This window comes from Podarcis muralis, chromosome 2 (assembly GCF_964188315.1).
Source record: "Podarcis muralis chromosome 2, rPodMur119.hap1.1, whole genome shotgun sequence".
In the NCBI taxonomy this organism is placed as follows: domain Eukaryota; kingdom Metazoa; phylum Chordata; class Lepidosauria; order Squamata; family Lacertidae; genus Podarcis; species Podarcis muralis.
Window position 1 is genome coordinate 81,755,507 of NC_135656.1, and position 18,135 is coordinate 81,773,641.

Below are 18,135 nucleotides of genomic sequence, written 5' to 3' on the forward strand. Positions count from 1 at the left end.
TAAGCAGTAATTTAATTTAATTCAAAGAACAGTGATTCTATTTTCATGAAATGCCAGTGAATACATTTCTCAGAATTATCCATAAATGCTTTCCATGAGCAATTCTGTAAGTAATTGTGAGTAGATTGCTCACAAAACATGTCTAATGAGCATGATGTACATTATGTAATAAAAATTTAGGAAGCAATCTTGAGACAATTAACTCAAAGAGAAATTCCCGCAGAACAAAAAGACCTTGCAGAGAGTGAATGGTTTTAAGATGGCAGCCTAACCGCCAGATCTTCCAGCCATTTTCTTTCTGGAAAATAAGCATGTATAAGAATCTTTAAGAAGCAACAGGGATTTACAGTACTACAAAACTTCACTGTAGAGCAAATCTTGTCTTCTCCCAAGCTGCTAAAATTTGCAAAAAGATTTAAAAAGTTCAGAGGAAACAAGACTAAGCAGACTAGGTTTAGGAAGAAATACCCTGTCAAAAGTGCACTTTGGTAATAAGATAAAAAGGTAAAGGTAAAGGACCCCTGATAGTTAAGTCCAGTCGCGAACAACTCTGGGGTTGCGGCGCTCATCTCGCTTTACAGGCCGAGGGAGCCAGCATTTGTCCGCAGACAGTTTTCTGGGTGGCCAGCATTACTAAGCCGCTTCTGGTGAAACCAGAACAGCGCACGGAAACACCATTTACCTTCCTGCTGGAGTGGTACCTATTTATCTACTTGCACTTTGATGCGCTTTTGAACTGCTAGCAATGGGAGCTCACCCCGTCGCAGGGATTCGAACCGCCGACCTTCCGATCAGCAAGCTCTAGGCTCAGTGGTTTAGACCACAGCGCCACCTGAGTCCCAGGTAATAAGATAGGAAAAGCATAAAGAGTCATTCACAAAAAAGAGCAATCAAAGGAGAATCTCATGCAAAGTACTGTATACTGTGATTCTGTCCTTGTGTTCATACTGGTCTTGAAAAGATCTAGATCTAACTTTAGAACTAGAGAAAGGGCAGCCCCGTGCAAAGTGAACACTACACACTACACACTAAGCTTTGCAGCAGCAGTGCTTTAACATACCTGATATATCACAGCTGGATCAATACATATAGACGGCTGTCTCTGCAAGAACCAAGGTAAACCACAAATTCATTCAGTTAAGAACTCTCGATGCACCCACTTCCTCTTTTGCACATGTAACACAGTTGTCACCATGTATGTCAGTTTTCCCAAATTCTGTATACTTTAATTATAGAAATTCTCTAGTAGCCATTCCAATGGATTCCCCCTTGAAATAAACAGAAATAAGTTCTTGCAAATCTTCCACACACATAGACGATAGTTTGATTTCTTACGTCCATCGTTTCTGAGTTCCCTGAATGTAGTCCTTGTGTATATTATAGGGGCTTTACCAATGCCTTTTCATTGAGAAAACCTAATAGCTACAATGCCAAAATACGGGGTCCCATATATTGGAGAATATGTCTAATTTTAAAGAAAGCCCCAGAAGCAGGTATCTATCCTCCTCCAAAAACTAGGTGCGTCTTGTGGTCTGGTGCGTCTTATAGAGCGAAAAATTAGAGGGCATTAGATTATGTGGGCATTAAATTATTAGAGGGCATTAAATTATCTGGGCATTAAATTATCTGGGCATTAAATTATTAGAGGGCATTAAATTATTAGAGGGTCTTAAATTATGTGCATTAAAAGCACATAATTGAGAGCCAGTGTGGTGTAGTGGTTAAGAGCGGTAATCTCGTAATCTGGGAAGCCGGGTTCGCGTCTCCGCTCCTCCACATGCAGCTGCTGGGTGACCTTGGGCCAGTCATACTTCACTGAAGTCTCTCAGCCCCACTCACCTCACAGAGTGTTTGTTGTGGGGGAGGAAGGGAAAGGAGAATGTTAGCCGCTTTGAGACTCCTGAAGGGGAGTGAAAGGCGGGATATCAAATCCAAACTCTTCTTCTTCTTCATATAAAAATGATACACAAAAATGCATTACTTTAGGAGAAATTGGTTGCAAAAATGTATGTATTAGTCAAAACTGCAGGCAAAAATGTGTTTAGTAAGAAAAAATGCATTAAAATGCACACAAATTTTCATGTGTTGGGTTTTTTAAAGAAAAAAGTCCCCCAAAGTGCTGCGGAAATGTGGAAAACTGAATTTAAGATTGGAAAAAATGAGAAAATGAAATTGACATGTTCATCCATCCGTACCCAAGAGCAAGGCAAAATCACAAGGAAGGAAAGCTGAGGTCATTTGGGAGATCAGTTCTCAAAACATATGCCACCCAGATAAGGAAGATCTGGAGACAGGAGAATATTGCAAGACTGTTCAGAATGGGAAAGGCTTCCAGGGTCAATAAGAAGAATGGAAGCAGTATTGTTGAAGATTCACGTCTATGCACAAAGTCTGCTAACAGGAAGGGGGAGATATACAGACAGTCCCTGGTACAACTGAAAGTGGCTGGAGTAAGGCAAAGAACCACTCCAACTACTTGAGACCAAAAAGATGCAATGCGTCAAGGAACAGAGTCCACTTCCTCAGAGATTAGCATGGTCTGGAGGGGGAGAGAGTGGGGATGGGCAAGAAGGTAATGTAAGCGGTAAGAAGGTAAAGAGGAAGCTGCTGCTGGAATTGAACACAGCCTGGATCCATTTGCCACCTTCTCTAAGCAGTATAGGGCAGGCACAATAACTGCTCAGTACCTCTATCGCTGCTCATGCTCAGTCCAACCTGCTCTCCAGGAAGGAAGTGAGGAGGAAAGGGAGCACCACCATTCACCATCTTGCTAACCAGCTATCTCAGTGGCAAGGAAGCAGGTGGTGGTGACAATGCAAAGAAGGAGAAACAGCAAGTAGGCAACAGCAAGCAGAATGTGGACCAACTAAGGGAAGAGGAGTGTGCCCTTCTTCCCAAGGAACTCCCCAAACCTGGAACTAATACTATAGTCCTGTCCAGAATGCATGTGGTCCATTTGGTATTCGGGGGGACGGGACCATTTCCCTACTTTTAAATAAAGCATTTCTAAAGCAATGTTCTGCCCAGATAGGGGACCTGGTATTGCAAGGGTTTATTCTCTTCCCACTTTGCAAGTTTGATAATGTGGACAACAAAATTACAAAATCATGTAAAAGCAGCACATACATGATTCCAGATTCTTTATCCCATACATACAATAGAACAATGTGTTATTTTTAGGGAAACTTATGGTTGTTTTTTCTTTGGAATATTCCTTTTATGTTATCTTTAGGTAGTTCAGTATGCATGTGCATTATGAACTGCTTTTGAAATAAAAATATTCAATTCAAGTAAATCAACAACAAAACAAAACCTCATGCTAAGACACTGTTTTCTAATATGAATTACTGCAAAGTTCCTTGTGGACACTTTTAGGCAAAAACAAAAAAACCACAGAAACTGAAATCAATCAGGCATCTTTTTAAAAAAAGGATTTATAATTCTATTTTCTTTACAATTCTTATTTTATTAGACAAAAAAGAAGAATCCAAGCTAATAATCATGCCTGCAAGAATTATTTTTCCTTCAGGGAAAATATGCAAAAGGCAATCACTCAGTACTGAAAGTGACAATAACGCTTAAATACATTCTTCCTTTTAGGATGGCTGCTGTGCCTAACCATCACTTTCAGACAGCTAGATTTCTCAATACAGTGGTACCTCTACTTACGTTCACTTCTGGTTACGTATCCTTCAGGATACATGCGCGGCAAACCTGGAAGTATTTTTCTGGGTTTTGCTGCGCGTGCATGCGCAAAAGCACTCTATGCACTGCGCGCATGCACAGAAGCACCAAACCGCGCCGTGCTCATGCACGCACCTCTGGATACGCACACCTAGGGAACTGACTGGAGCTCCAGAACAGATCCCATGTGCAACCTGAGGTACCACTGTATATCAACAAATTGACTTAATTTATATAGATATCTATCAGTCTCACAAACTTTGCTGACGTATTATTTCCATTTTAAAAAATCTGTCAGAACATTATTTAGTGTAACATAATGATATAGAAAACCTGAACAAATTGTTTCGAAGAACCAAAAGTTAGTATTTTTCAGAAGGCATTTAAGTGATGCGTTCCCCCCAAAGCACCATTGCCTGACTTTCTTTATAGTAAAACAAGACTTTACTTCTTCTTTGTAGACACTCTGAACTTAAAAATCGAACATGGAAAAAAACAAAACCTAGTTGTTGGCTGGATGCCTGCCTCCCAACAGCTCCTTTGCCTGAGCTGCTGTGATGTCATGAAATGTTCATAAACATTCTAAGTAGTCAAGAAAAACCATCTATAGAATAATGTTTGGAAACAATGGCAGCTGTGTGAGGAAAACGAAAGGCTAAGACAAACCATTACATAGAGCTTAAGGAATGGAAGATTTCTGGCTGTTGCAGCAGATGAGGAGGGTTGACTGCAGGGAAACTGAGTGATATAACGGTCTGGTAGGTTAGGAAGCTAAGGGATAGGTATCTTGGAGGCAGCATGGCTAAAGAAAGGGGGCAAAGTAGGAAGTCCCCTGAGAAACAAACTGCTGGAGGAAGAACAGATGGATAACCCACAAGTCTGATGAAAAGAAGGTTGGGGACAATGAAAAAGGCAAGGGTACCTTACAATGACAGGATAAGGTGTGTGATCATTGGAGTAAAGGTAAAGGTGGGCCAGGAAAAATATGTTTGGGCTTCCAAACAAAACCTGAGGTGGGTTCACTTGTGGTATCTATCCCAGCAGTGCCCTACGGACTCCCCCCAGCCCCAGCCCCATGGCCAATTGCTTTGGAACGTCAGCATTTTTGGCATACCTAGAAACCTTGCAGCCACCCAGGATAACTTATCTGGACCCATACTTTCAGCCCAGGACACCATCATACCAGTTTACCACAGAAGCAGTGTTAAACTAGCCACTGCAAGGACATGGCAAGTTCCGGCATGCGGGAGGGGGTTAATGGAGATCTTGGTAAGGAGACAGGACTCAGGAGGTGGGAAAATTTTTTTATGGGAAAAGTCTGACAATTAGATTTTTAAAAAATTAAATTGAGAAAGTTTAAGTAAAAAATAAATAAATACATGATATAAAACTTTCATGTATACCTAGGAGCCCTGTTGATAGTATACATATAATATCTATATATTATGTTATCACTGTCCAGAAAGTATTATCTTGGTACTGTGTAAAAAAAAAAAAAGGTATCAGGAACAAACCCAAAGAGTTTTGGTCTGTTAAACAAGCCTGATTCATAACTAGTTTTCAAAGGTGGCTTGCACTGAAACTGACCAAAGTTTATTTTACACTACACCCCCCTGGTTTGTATAACACAACAGGTAGGATTCTACTAAGTTATTACATGCATGGAATGAGGTCCACTCATCCAATGGGACTTCCAACCCCTCCCCTGTGCCCCCTAAATCTGCTCTGGAGGGTGGGGAGTAAACCCAGAATGGGTCTAGCACATGGGTAGGCAACCTAAGGCCCAGGGGCCTGACCCAGCTCAATCACCTTCTCAATCTGGCCCAAGGACAGTCCGGGAATCAGTGTGTTTTACATGAGTAGAATGTGTCCTTTTATTTAAAATGCATCTCTGGGTTATTTGTGGGGCATAGGAATTTGTTCATTCCCCCCCCCCAAATATAGTCCAGCCCCCCACAATGTTTGAGGGTCAGTGGACTGGCCCCCTGCTGAAAAAGTTTGCTGGCCCCTCTTCTAGCAGGTGCACAAGGGAAAGTCCAGTTGTGGGTGCAGACCTTGTTCCCCACATGTATGCACACACCATTTATCACTACGCTGGAATTCCACCCAACAAGCTGATATTCTATGAAGCTGAAAGTAAACACTTGGGTGTGTTCTTTTCTTACCCACATGGGAAGGGTTGAAAGAAGAAAGGCCACATCCTTTGGAGTCTGGTAAAGGAGCCCACGGGGCAAGTTAAGTGTTGCCCCAGCTGCAACAGCCCAAAGAGCTCCAGGCGAGCAACTTACTTTGACAAAAGCTAGATAGAGATAGAGTGAGGCCTCTTAAGCTTCTGCCTCCAGCACACCTTTCCTAGGCTCAAAGCGCCAACTCTCTGGCCTTCAGACCAGCAAGACAGGTTGAGAGGCACCTGGCCCCTCAGGCCCAGCCAAAGGGTCCTAGCTCTGGTTCTATAGGCCCTAGTGCTGCAGGATCTATCTAAAAGATCTAAAAGATCTTTTCACTACCACAATGACTGGTTCCTGGGCCAATGATATTGCAGCATGTGACTTTTTCCTCTAAGGAGCCTGAGGCAGCACACATTATTCTATCTCTCTTCCCTTTAGCTTCAGAACTATTCTCTGAAATATCTTGCTTGCATTATCCAGTCAGATGGGCGGGATATAAATAGTATTATTAGTATTATTATGTTATTTTTTTTAGATTGGACTGAGAGATGGTAATTGACTCAAGTCACTTGGTAAGCTTTCAATCATTGAATAGAGGGATTTACATGGGACTCAGCAAACTGGAAAGAATTCTGCCAGACATTCCGTTGCCAAAAAATTTCCAGAAAGTAGAATATTTGCGGTTTGTCAAACGCATAGTGTTCACTGGAGCCCATGACTCTGATGAGTCTAACCCTGATGCACAAACATTTTAGTGTTTCGTGTCATTGAGACTTACCCCTTGCCTCAAAATGGTAACTGGTTGAAAGTGGGTGCAAATTTAAAAACAACTCAAAGGAGTGAGAGCTAGAGTGATCAAATGAACAGTGAAATGGTGCAAATCACTATATCAATAGTGCACGTGACTCTATACCAATACGTGAAATAGTGACCTACCTCACTAAAGTACTATGTGAATAAATGAAGTAAGGATTTAAATGCATTCTGCTTATAGTGCTGCGGGGGGGATGCATACTTTCATGTAAATAGCTGCTTAAATCTAATCAACATAGTTTTGATTTGGTCGTATCTTAATGTTTCTGTAATTACTATATCTTTACTGTGCCTGCATCTATATATTTGCCCGTATGTACTGAGTAAGGAGTACAATGTCCCAAATATTTATATTTGTTAAAAATGTGCATGCTCTGTAACACAGATACACATACCCTGATACAATTTTACTTCATAGTATGCCTACTGTCCAAAGGAGTCTCCTTCTGAATTAAGAATGGTGGCAACAGGTGTGAAGAATGATTATGGTGCAGAATGGAGAATAATAAGTCTGCTTTGACAAAACATGAAACTTCTAAAGTATTATTATTCTGCTCAGAAAAGCCACTTCTGTTTCCCGGTCCCTAAAACCTGCAAACTCAAGATTGTTCGGTCTCTTGCTACAAATATGTCAGCAGGCAAGTTGCTTGAGAAAACAGCTGTGCTGGCTGAGAGAAAAGAGTGCAATATTTTTTATTTGTCAGGAAAATACAGCACAATGAAAAATGATATCCTTTCGGGAGACAATGAATATTATCATATTTTGCCCAAAGTGGTAGCATCCCACACGAAGTATGGGATGTTTAACAGATACGGCACGCATTTGGGAACAAAATGTGGGTGGCAATGTGACACAGTCATGCTGTGCAAACCCATGTCTATAATAAAAGCTAGGAATCCTTTTATGCTTCAGCCAGCAGGCATTAATGGTGGTTATCGCATTAAACTGAAGTGTGCCGGCAAGCATTAAAAGTCCATACCTTCATTTCTATGACGGTCTGAAGAGCTTTCGTCTTCGCTGGCTCAGGCTGAAGCTGGGTCCTTCTGTGCAGTTCCTGTGGAGGGACACGATAGAAGTAAGCTTGGCGATTCATCTTCCCATCATTTATTTTGTCACTGATGCAGATCTTCGGCAGCTCACAGCAGAATCCAAAGTTCAGACAAGCCCAAATGCTACAGGTGCACCACTGCCTATAAATCCCTCTAGCATCTCTGCAGCCTCTATCTTATATTACAGGCAAGGCTGCCAGCACATGCGCTATTTCTGAAACCTTTATCAATAATTAATGTCAACGGTGACAAAGGCAGCATGTTGCATTTGGACCGAGAGAGATTACAACACGGCTGCCTCTCTGTCCAGGCATCAAATAAGTAATTCAATTATGTTGAACACTGTATGGCTAATTCAAAAAAACGGCAGGGGGTGGAAATGTCACATAAAATCTTCTGCCGAACTTCACCACTCAAAGAGTCTTTCTACTGATATTTGAAACAAGCAATTTACAGACATTACATTCAAATTTGACATTTTCAGAATAGTAATTATATAGTGAATCGATGCAGCTCTAAAGTAGCTTTATTATGTTGGCTCGTCTTTTCTTTCATGATACGATATTTTTGGAACTTGCACTTCAATCCATAAAGATATTTGCTCGCAAGTTAACCCCACTAATTTCAGCAAGACCTACTTCCAAATTAACATGTTTAAGTATCCCAATGTTTACCTATAGCAAATACATTAAGCAGGATGTTTTCACTGCACAAGGGTGTGTAATTAGAAAAGTGATGTAAAGCATAATCCATTGTGACGTTTCCGTGTGCAAGCTACAATGAAATGTTGAGAATGACACAAGAACACTATATACATAGCTATTTACTATTTCAAATTAAAGGGAAGTTTAGATAATTTAAATCTGACATTTATTTAAAATAAAAGATTCACACCCATGCAGCCCCTCCCCCCAAAAAACCCTTCAATTTTCATGTGTGTTGCTAATGACAATTGGCTTTGGCACCTCCATCCATCATCTTTTCTTTCTCTCACTATGTGCAAATGACCAGCTTAATTCTGAATTCAACTAGGACCTGTCCCATGTCTCTCTCATGTTCTAGTCTGTTACAGTGAGCTCATGTAATTCAGCCATAAGGTGAAGCCATTTGTCAACTTGCCAACCATACGCATAACTTTAAAAAGGGGAACCAAAGCAATTCACACAACACTCATATCATAGTGAAATAATGCTGTAAAAACATATCAATAAAACAACAGTGTATCAGTCACAGAAACCAAAGGACCTGGAACCATTAGGAACAAAGAGAACACCTGGTTAAACACCCCAGTGGGTACCCTCCTGATAGCAACTGAGAGATCAATGCACATGGTGGATGCCACCACAGAGGCGGCCATTTTTTGCAGCCAAAGTATGATTCAGGCTCAAATCTCAAAATGAGATAATACTGACCACGACAGGGACATCATGGAATTGTTGATTCTCAATTGAGCTAATGAAGCTTCATTCACCTTCCCAAAAAGGGCTAATTAACTACTGTCTGCCATAAAACTATTGATTGTGCTTCTATAAATAGCAAAAAGGAAAGTGCCAAAATGTAATAATAATAATAATAATAACAACAATAATAATAATAATTTGTTTTTTAGGTTGCGCCAGTCACTGTGGGTGGCTTCCCACAAAACATACAGAAACACAAGAACACCACACATTTAAAACATCCCAATGCAGGGCTGCCTTCAGATGTCTACGGAAGGTCATCTGACAGGGAGAGAATTTCACAGGGCGTGCTTGAGCACTCCATTCATTCTTCATTATCCGTTCAAATCAGATTATTTATCATTCAGTTTCAACAGTAATCAAAGTATCCCATTAGATGCCCTAATCTAAATCCTGTTGGTCATTTTGCTTGTGGACTTCCTATTGCCATTTGGATCAGCCACCATGGGAACAGGATTCTAGACTAGATGGGCCTTTGGTCTGATACTTAATGACTCTTCTTATGTTCTTACAGATGCTACATTAGGCCAAACTAGACACCTGTGATGTGTGAATGCATCATAGACAGCTATTTCTTTTCCAAACAGGGGTCCAGGACTGTGGTACCAGGGGTGGGAGTGAAATTTCCCTCCCCATTCTGCAGTCCTCTTCCCAATCACCTGTATTAGTCATGGAGGGAGAAACATAAGCACACAGGTACCTGTACATTTCTCCTCCATAGCTAATTGAGAAGCAATTTAGCTTGCAAAACTGGCATGGGGGTTTAACTTCCCCTTGTGCTAAGGCTCCAGACCAAGTCAGCTGTACCCATGACAGCTTTTAGCAAGGAAAAAAGATATCAGAGATGAATCTGAGGTTATGTCTAGATTGGCCCACAGTGACTGAGAAAAAGCAGCCATCATAATCAGCTTATACCCTATCCAACTCCTCATTTTGCAACTCTCAACAAGACAGAAAAGAGAAATTAATGCTGCTGCAGCTAGTCTGAAGTTTACAACAATACAGTACCTTTCAGCCCAGCAAGAATTAAGCCTCTCAAGCAGACAATTGGATAATATGGCCTCACTTTATACAACTGCAGAGTCCAAGCTAGTTCCTCAGTTTGAGCAACTTGTTGCTCTGTAATCAAAGGTTGCATGAATCTCTGCCTGTCTTCACCTCTGCCAAGCTGCTAGCTTGCCTGCCTGCCTGCCTGCCTGGAGGGCATCAGCCCTAGAATAGGGGTAGAAAACAGGATGCCTTTCAGATGTTGGGCACATCGACTTCCACCAGCTCAAACCAGTATGACCAACCATCAGTTACAGTCCTAAACATCAGGAAGGCATCAGGTTGGCTCCATTTGTTTCAGAGTAATGCCAAGGAAATAGTGAGCTTGGGGCGGGGGGCTTTCATCAATATTTTCCCTTTGCAAGAGCACCCCAGTGTTTCATACCTATTGGCAACCAGAGAGCAGGAGCCAGGAGAAGCCTAGATTCCTTTCACCCTTCTAGCTTCTGAATGGCAATTCTAAAAACTTGTCATATTGCCTCCTTGAGACGTGTCATAGAATCACAGAACTGTAGTGTCCTCCATCCCTTTGCGTATAGGGGAGTGTCTGGACTCTTCAGTTTGAGGTGATGGTATGACTGCATCCATTAACAACAGTTTGGTTTGATGGACGTCAGCAGCAAGAAGCTGCTTCTATGAAACAAATTTTGTTTCCCAATAAACAGAACTGTCACCTCCTTATTTATTTAGTTACCTACGTTTCTATCCCGCCTCCCAGCCAAGTTCTGGAAGCACCTTACAGATCAGCGCAAAATAAATCAGCAATAATGAGGCTGCTACTATGCAGCAGGGTTCCCATCCACTAGCAGGACCAATGGTCAGGTACGATGGAGTCCAAGAAAGAACACATGGGGTGGCGGTCACAAGTTCCTCATCCCTGCTATAGAGCATCAAGACCACAACATTATAAGACTTCAATACAAACCCAGTCTTCTTTATGGGGATAACTGCAGAGTGTGATGATACACTGCAATGTATGTTTTTAAAAAACAAAAAAACTGTGTGCAGTCAGGGCTGTATCATCCACTTCCAGGTCAGAGAAAGCTTTGTGTATGTACTGAACTTGAGAAGTCCCCCCTCACACACCCCTGCTCTCCAGAATGTGCATAAGGGGAGTTGGATCAGACCTTATACTTTTTACCACAAGTTATTTTATTATCTCCATGGCAACTGTGAAGGTTCTTATACAATACCATATTCCTAGTGGATTTTGAAGTCTTGAAGTGCTTTATGAGCTTTAAATACAGTTTTCAAATGCGTATTTTAAAAGGCTTTAGAATTATTCTTTATCTTTAATTCTTGGAGCAGTAAAGTAGAAACAAACAAACAATTTCAACACAGGTCTAAATTAGTCTTATTTACTGGGATTATCAGTCCTTGCCTCCTTACAATGCATATGATGTTCCCCCACGTTTGTGTTGACACTGCTACTTCTGGACCTCTATTCAAGGATTTCTCAGACTAGGTTTATGCCAACTTTTCGAGTTATTGGATTTTGGTACTGCTCTTCATCTCATGTGCACCAGCTTCAAGGTGCTACTTACAGTATCTGTGGGAGGGGCTTCCTTCTTGTAGAAACAGTTTACCATCCCTTTTCCTCAATCTTCCTCCCCACAACCCATCCTTGACCTTACAGCAGAAATATGAGGGAGAAGTTTTATTCTCCATTGTATTTCCATTGGCAAAATGGCCATGACAATCTGCCCAGTTAGTTAGCTAGCTATTTTTGAAGCTACTTCTGCGTGAAAAACTGTGCATATCTGCACAGCTCCAAAGATAAACTTCCAGGAAAGAATGTTGTTATCTGCACTGCTTCCTTCAACAGATGCAGGAAAAGGGGGAATGGGGCATGAATACGCAGGGAGAGAAACAGCAATAGGGAGCAACTAGCAGGGTAACTCACAGGGGAGGTGGAAGATTATCAAAGGCAGGGGATTTGCGGAACAGTGCTTGTGAAGTTAGACTCCAAAAGCTTCTGATAGCTGGCTGCCTCTGCTTTCACTATAGGCTTTCACTCATACGCATATTCCATTCCCTGGATTCTCTCATTACCATTGCAAGTCTGCTATTGGAATTGCCTTCTGTGAGCTCACATTGCACCCCTTGGCTGGAGTCTGGGGTCCCCCTCAGCACCCGCTGTGGCTAGTTTCAGGGGCAGACCATGTGCCACTCACTGGCAAAGGATAAACAAATGCTGTATAAGGTAAAGGCAGCCTAGTTGGCCATTATTATTGAGCTGGCATGCAAGTCCAAACTCAGCTAAGAAACCACAAATGTATTTTTGAAACTCAACAGAGAGAGAAAACAGGAGGAACACCCACTGTCTGCGTACACCTGTCCATGGAAGTGTGCATCTGCAGACTTGGGTTAGAAAAAGGAAGACGATGACCTTCTGGACATAATGCAGATTCCTTTTTTTTAATTGCACCTTCCCTGTGACATATTTATTGTTGTTTAGTTGTTTAGTCGTGTCCGACTCTTCTTTACCCCATGGACCAGAGCCTGCCAGGCACTCCTGTCTTCCACTGCCTCCCGCAGTTTGGTCAAACTCATGTTTGTAGCTTCAAGAACACTGTCCAACCATCTTGTCCTCTGTCGTCTCCTTCTCTTTGTGCCCTCAATCTTTCCCAACATCAGGGTCTTTTCCAGGGAGTCTTCTCTTCTCATGAGGTGGCCCAAGTATTGGAGCCTCAGCTTCAGGATCTGTCCTTCCAGTGCGCACTCAGGGCTGATTTCCTTCAGAATGGATAGGTTTGATCCGAGACATATAGCATAGACTTATGTTATGCACAAGGAACTATTGCACTGTGTCCCATGAGCAGCAATTGCTTTAGTGAAAAATCACAGTGTGTCATGAACTGGCAGTACGATGGGGAGGAGGAAGAGGATCCTGGCAAGGGGTGTAGCTGGGGGTGGGACACACCGGGGGTTGAGGAAAGAGAGGTTGATGTAGGAAATACAGCGTGATGGAGGATGGCATGGGGATGGGGGACAGTCAGTGCCAGATTCACGTATAAGTTAAACAAGCTATAAGCTTAGGGCCCCACTCTCTTGGGGGGGGGGCAAAAAATGTAAAGGAAAAAAACTGGATGTACGTTTCCAAAATATAAGATAAAAAACAAATAAAATAAAACCTACAAACAGCAACAGTGGCAAATGGCTTTAGATACCTATTAGGGCCTTAAATTACCATATAGCATATATTCCAACACAAAAAACAGTGACAATTTGTTAATGACAAAAGGCAGCTGGAAATATAAAGAGCCCCATTACCTTTAGTAGCTTAGGGCCTCATCAAACCTAAATCCGGCCCCAGGGACAGTGCACAGGAACCAAAACAGGACCCATTGCCAGAGCCAGAGGGGCCCTTGTCTCCACGAACTTGGTGGGCTCTGAGGTGTAGGGAGCAGAAGGCGGGACCTTCTAGGAGGCTGAGGCAGGCAGAGGCCCACAGCCCAGCTCCCTAGCAGGCCAGGTGGGGCTCGCTAGCTCTTGGAGGAGGCCTGGGACAGGTGAGGGTCCCATGCTTCATGAAGCCCAGATGCTGCAATCAGTAGGCAAAGTACAGAAAGGAAGCAGAGCTGAAGTGCTGTGTCTGCTCAAGGTTCTCTTCAGTGGCTAAGAGCAGCTGCAGCAAGGCAATCTCAATTGAGACTACAACAGCCAGGCCCCTCCCCCTGATTCTGAATGGGGAGGAAAGGGCACTGGTGATTTTTAAAGAAGAAACCTCCCAACATAAATTAAATTCAGTCCCACTTTTAACATCTCGTCTAGTTTATTCCTTAGTTGTGCTGCAATTCTATGCACTTTTATGCATGCATAGGATTGTGTTGTCAGATGGTGATAGCAGTCACAAAATTAAAAGACGCCTGCTCCTTGGGAGAAAGGCGATGGCAAACCTAGACACATCTTAAAAAGCAGAGACATCACCTTGCCAACAAAGGTCCGTATAGTTAAAGCTATGGTTTTCCCAGTAGTGATGTATGGAAATGAGAGCTGGACCATAAAGAAGGCTGATCGCCGAAGAATTGATGCTTTTGAATTATGGTGCTGGAGGAGACTCTTGAGAGTCCCATGGACTGCAAGAAGATCAAACCTATCCATTCTGAAGGAAATCAGCCCTGAGTGCTCACTGGAAGGACAGATCGTGACGCTGAGGCTCCAATACTTGGGCCACCTCATGAGAAGTGAAGACTCCCTGGAAAAGACCCTGATGTTGGGAAAGATGGAGGGCACAAGGAGAAGGGGACGACAGAGGATGAGATTGGACAGTGTTCTTAAAGCTACAAACATGAGTCTGACCAAACTGTGGGAGGCAGTAGAAGACAGAAGTGCCTGGCGTGCTCTGGTCCATGGGGTCACGAAGAGTCGGACATGACTAAACGACTAAACAAGGATTGTGTTGTAAATCACGAAGTTTATTATGTAGCCAAAGCTAAAAACGTTTAGATACCATTGCTTTTTTGGAAGATATTTTAAGACTGTATTTAATTCTCCCTCTGAAACCAATGGGACTTAAAAGTGCTTATCCTTGGCTGGGTTATGCCCTGTATATGTCTATTAAGATGCTGAGTGTCAAATAATATGTAACTTCAAATGCAGGAGTCAAAATGGCGGCTGTTTCTGGAATTCCACATTGAGAGTAACACCCAGATTAGCCTAAAGTTAGAGTGAGCTGAATCAACTGAGAAAGTTTAAGCATTAATGTATGATGCCTTTAAAATACCTAACTACTGTATCCTTATTCAATATTATCAATAAATTCCTTACTGCATATGTATCTGCTCTTCACCAGCAGGTCCCAGGCGGTGGAGTTACAACAATTTAAAATTCAGAATGAAAAATAATTGAAACAAATTACAAGCACAGGAATAGGGTGGGTCTTCAAAACACACATCTCAGGTATCAAAGGTTAGAGTAAAGAGGTGTGTCTTCAGCATTTGCCAAAAATTATATCAGGGCTGGGGGGAGGGGAGTTGGCCATGCAAAAGAGCAACCCTGTCAGAGCTCATCAACAACTATTACATTATGTTTGAAAACTGAACAGCTCCCAAAGGCACTTAGGATGAATTGGCACATGAACTGAGTGTCATACATCCTCCATGGACACAAGCCAGAGTTTCCACCCCTTATGTCAAAGATGTATAGGCTTTCAGAGACGAGTATTCCTAGATGTCTATCATAAGATGCAGGCTTGCTTCATAATACTTTTCCTGTTTGCAGTATAAATCAAACTTGCTTAAAAGCTTTTCTTCCCTATTCCTGATGGTAAAATGCAACAGACAATGGAATTCTGGAGAAGATCAGAAAGTGACTTGCCGTTTATTATTTTGCACAGGAAAACCTTTCCAATTGGATGCAAACGTTTCTAAGTTTCCAACAAGCCACACATTGTTCTGTGTATAATTAGCTCTGTAACCGGAAGGCGGGTTTGTTTTGTTGTATTCATTATGCCTATTTGCGGTGTTCCTTTTCGGGAATGCAATTTCTATTTTCCCCCTCTTGACTCCTGTGGAAGATAGCTTGATTAAACAATTACCTAGATTACAGTCTGAATATTTTATGAAGTTTCTATAATACATACAACCTTTTCCTAAATGATCTAGTTAGGTGTGAGTAGTGAGGTAGCTAAGTTTGCCAATGACATGGAATTGTTCAGGGTGATAAGAACAAAAGGGACTAAGAGGAACTCCATAAGGATCTCTCCAAACTGCAGGGGAATTAATACAGCAAATGCAATTCAATGTAAGCAGGTATAAAGTGATGTGCATTGGGGCACACACACCCCCAAAAAAATTCACATATACACTTATGGGATCTGAACTAGCAGTGATTGCCCAAGATTTTGACTTTGGAGTTGTAGTTGCCCATTGTGCAGCAGCTGTGAAAAAAGGCAATTCTATGTTAGGAAAGGGATTGAAAATAAAATTGCCAGTATCATAATGCGATTATACAATTATATTCTTGAATACTCAGGTTTGCACACCTCAAAATAATATTGTAAACCTGGAAAAGGTTAAAAAGGGGGGGACAAAAAAACCCTATCATGGGGCTGAAACAATTCCCCTGAAAGTAAAAGTTACATCATTTGAGGCTTTTTTAGTTTATAAAAAGGAGGAGTAAAAGAGGGAGGACATGGCAGAGGTACATAAATGGTGCGAAGAAAGTAGATCTTTCTCTGCCTCCCATAGTATGGGAATTTGGGGTGATCCAATGAAGATGAATGTCGGAAGATTCTGAACTGACAAAAGCGCATATCCCTTACACAGCACATAGTTGAACTGGAATTTGCTACCGCAAGATGTAGCCATGGGTGGCTTTAAATGGGGATTAAAGAAATTCATGGAGATAAGGTTATCAATAGCTACTAGTCATGATGCCTATATCATCCAGTATCAGAGATAGTGGGCCTCTCAATGCTAATTTCTGGAAAGCACAACTGGGGTGAGTGCTGTTGTGATATCCTGCTTGCATATCATATCCTGCTTGCAGGCTTCCCATAGGCATCTGGTTGGCCACTGTGAGAACAGGATGCTAGACTAGATGGGCCTGCAGGGCTCTCCTTATCTTATCCTCAGTCTGGATGTTTATCCGTATTCTGCTGGCAAGCAAAGCACACTGAGCAAGATAAATGCTCAAAAAGCTAAGGTTTTAAGTTCATTGCATTTCACTCTACTTCCATTCAATGCAGATGTGATAACGCTTTTTATTTTTCCTGTGTTGTGGTCCTGACTAAGCTGCACAAAAGTGCACAAAGTTAGACATTTCTCTTTCTAATCCATCAGTGGACGGCGTCTCCATTAGGAATGAAGTTCATCTCCCACATCCATGCACCACCCAGTCCTAGGTAAAAAATGGCTAAGCCATCAAATGACAGCACGTTGGGGCATATGTAATAGCAGCCCAGCTCCTCCACAGCATAACACACGGTGCCAATGCATTGTGCTATCCCAATTTGACTGAGCTTTAAAATTTACATCCAATGGTATTTGAAAACTCTGATCATTTACTTGGTCATAATTTAATGTACAGTGGTACCCCGGGTTACATACACTTCAGGTTAGATACGCTTCAGGTTACAGACTCCGCTAAGCCAGAAATAGTACCTCGGGATAAGAACTTTGCTTCAGGATGAGAACAGAAATCATGCTCTGGTGGTGCGGCGGCAGCAAGAGGCCCCATTAGCTGAAGTGGTGCTTCAGGTTAAGAACAGTTTCAGGTTAAGAACGGACCTCTGGAACGAATTAAGTACTTAACCCGAGGTACCACTGTATCTGCTTAAGGGTGAAAGTGTTCGTTACAAAAAGGATGGGAAAGGTACCCTTTCTGCTTGGTTAATTCTAACGATGATGAGAGAAATGCCACATTGCGGGGTTTGTTCCAGACACATCTCAGATGGAGGAAAGCACAAATTTGGTTCCAGATCAATGTCAGCCCACAGACAGCTGGGAAAAGGCCTAACGTTGACTCAGAACTGCAAAAGAGAAGAGACTTTTTGAGCACAGTGGCCATAGTGTTCCCTTCAGAACAAAAGGCTTTCCCGTGGGTTTATTTTTTCTGTCCATGGCAAGATCCTTTAAATATGTGAGTTTCTCTGTTACGGTTCTTCTGATAGAATCATAGAATTGTAGAGTTGGAAGGGACGCCCAAGAATCATCCAGGAATCCTGTCCACAGCCATCCCTGGGTGGGCTCAAACTACCAACCTTCTGGTTTAACAGCCAGATGCCCTGACCCATTGTGCCACATTTAAAACGTTCATTTAAGATGCAATTTAAAACATTTTGACTCGAGCATTGATTTTGTAAGTTTCTTGCCCAGGTGCAGTGAGCCCACTGCCAGGTGCCATGCAAGTAAGGAACGGAACAACAGGACAAAATTCTTGGATTAAAACAACTTTATTTATATTAGAGA

The 18,135-nt window shown here is 42.1% G+C and overlaps 1 protein-coding gene across 7 annotated transcripts in view; it reads right to left on the minus strand.

Annotated features, from left to right (window-relative positions):
- Positions 1 to 18,135, minus strand: part of ERC2 (ELKS/RAB6-interacting/CAST family member 2) — a 514,390-nt gene that overhangs the window by 369,868 nt on the left and 126,387 nt on the right. For all 7 annotated transcript variants that reach the window (XM_077924934.1, XM_077924929.1, XM_077924927.1 and 4 more), the window contains one exon: positions 7,646 to 7,720. In XM_077924934.1, coding sequence (XP_077781060.1) covers positions 7,646 to 7,720 — 75 coding nt within the window. The remainder of the gene's footprint in view (positions 1 to 7,645; positions 7,721 to 18,135) is intronic.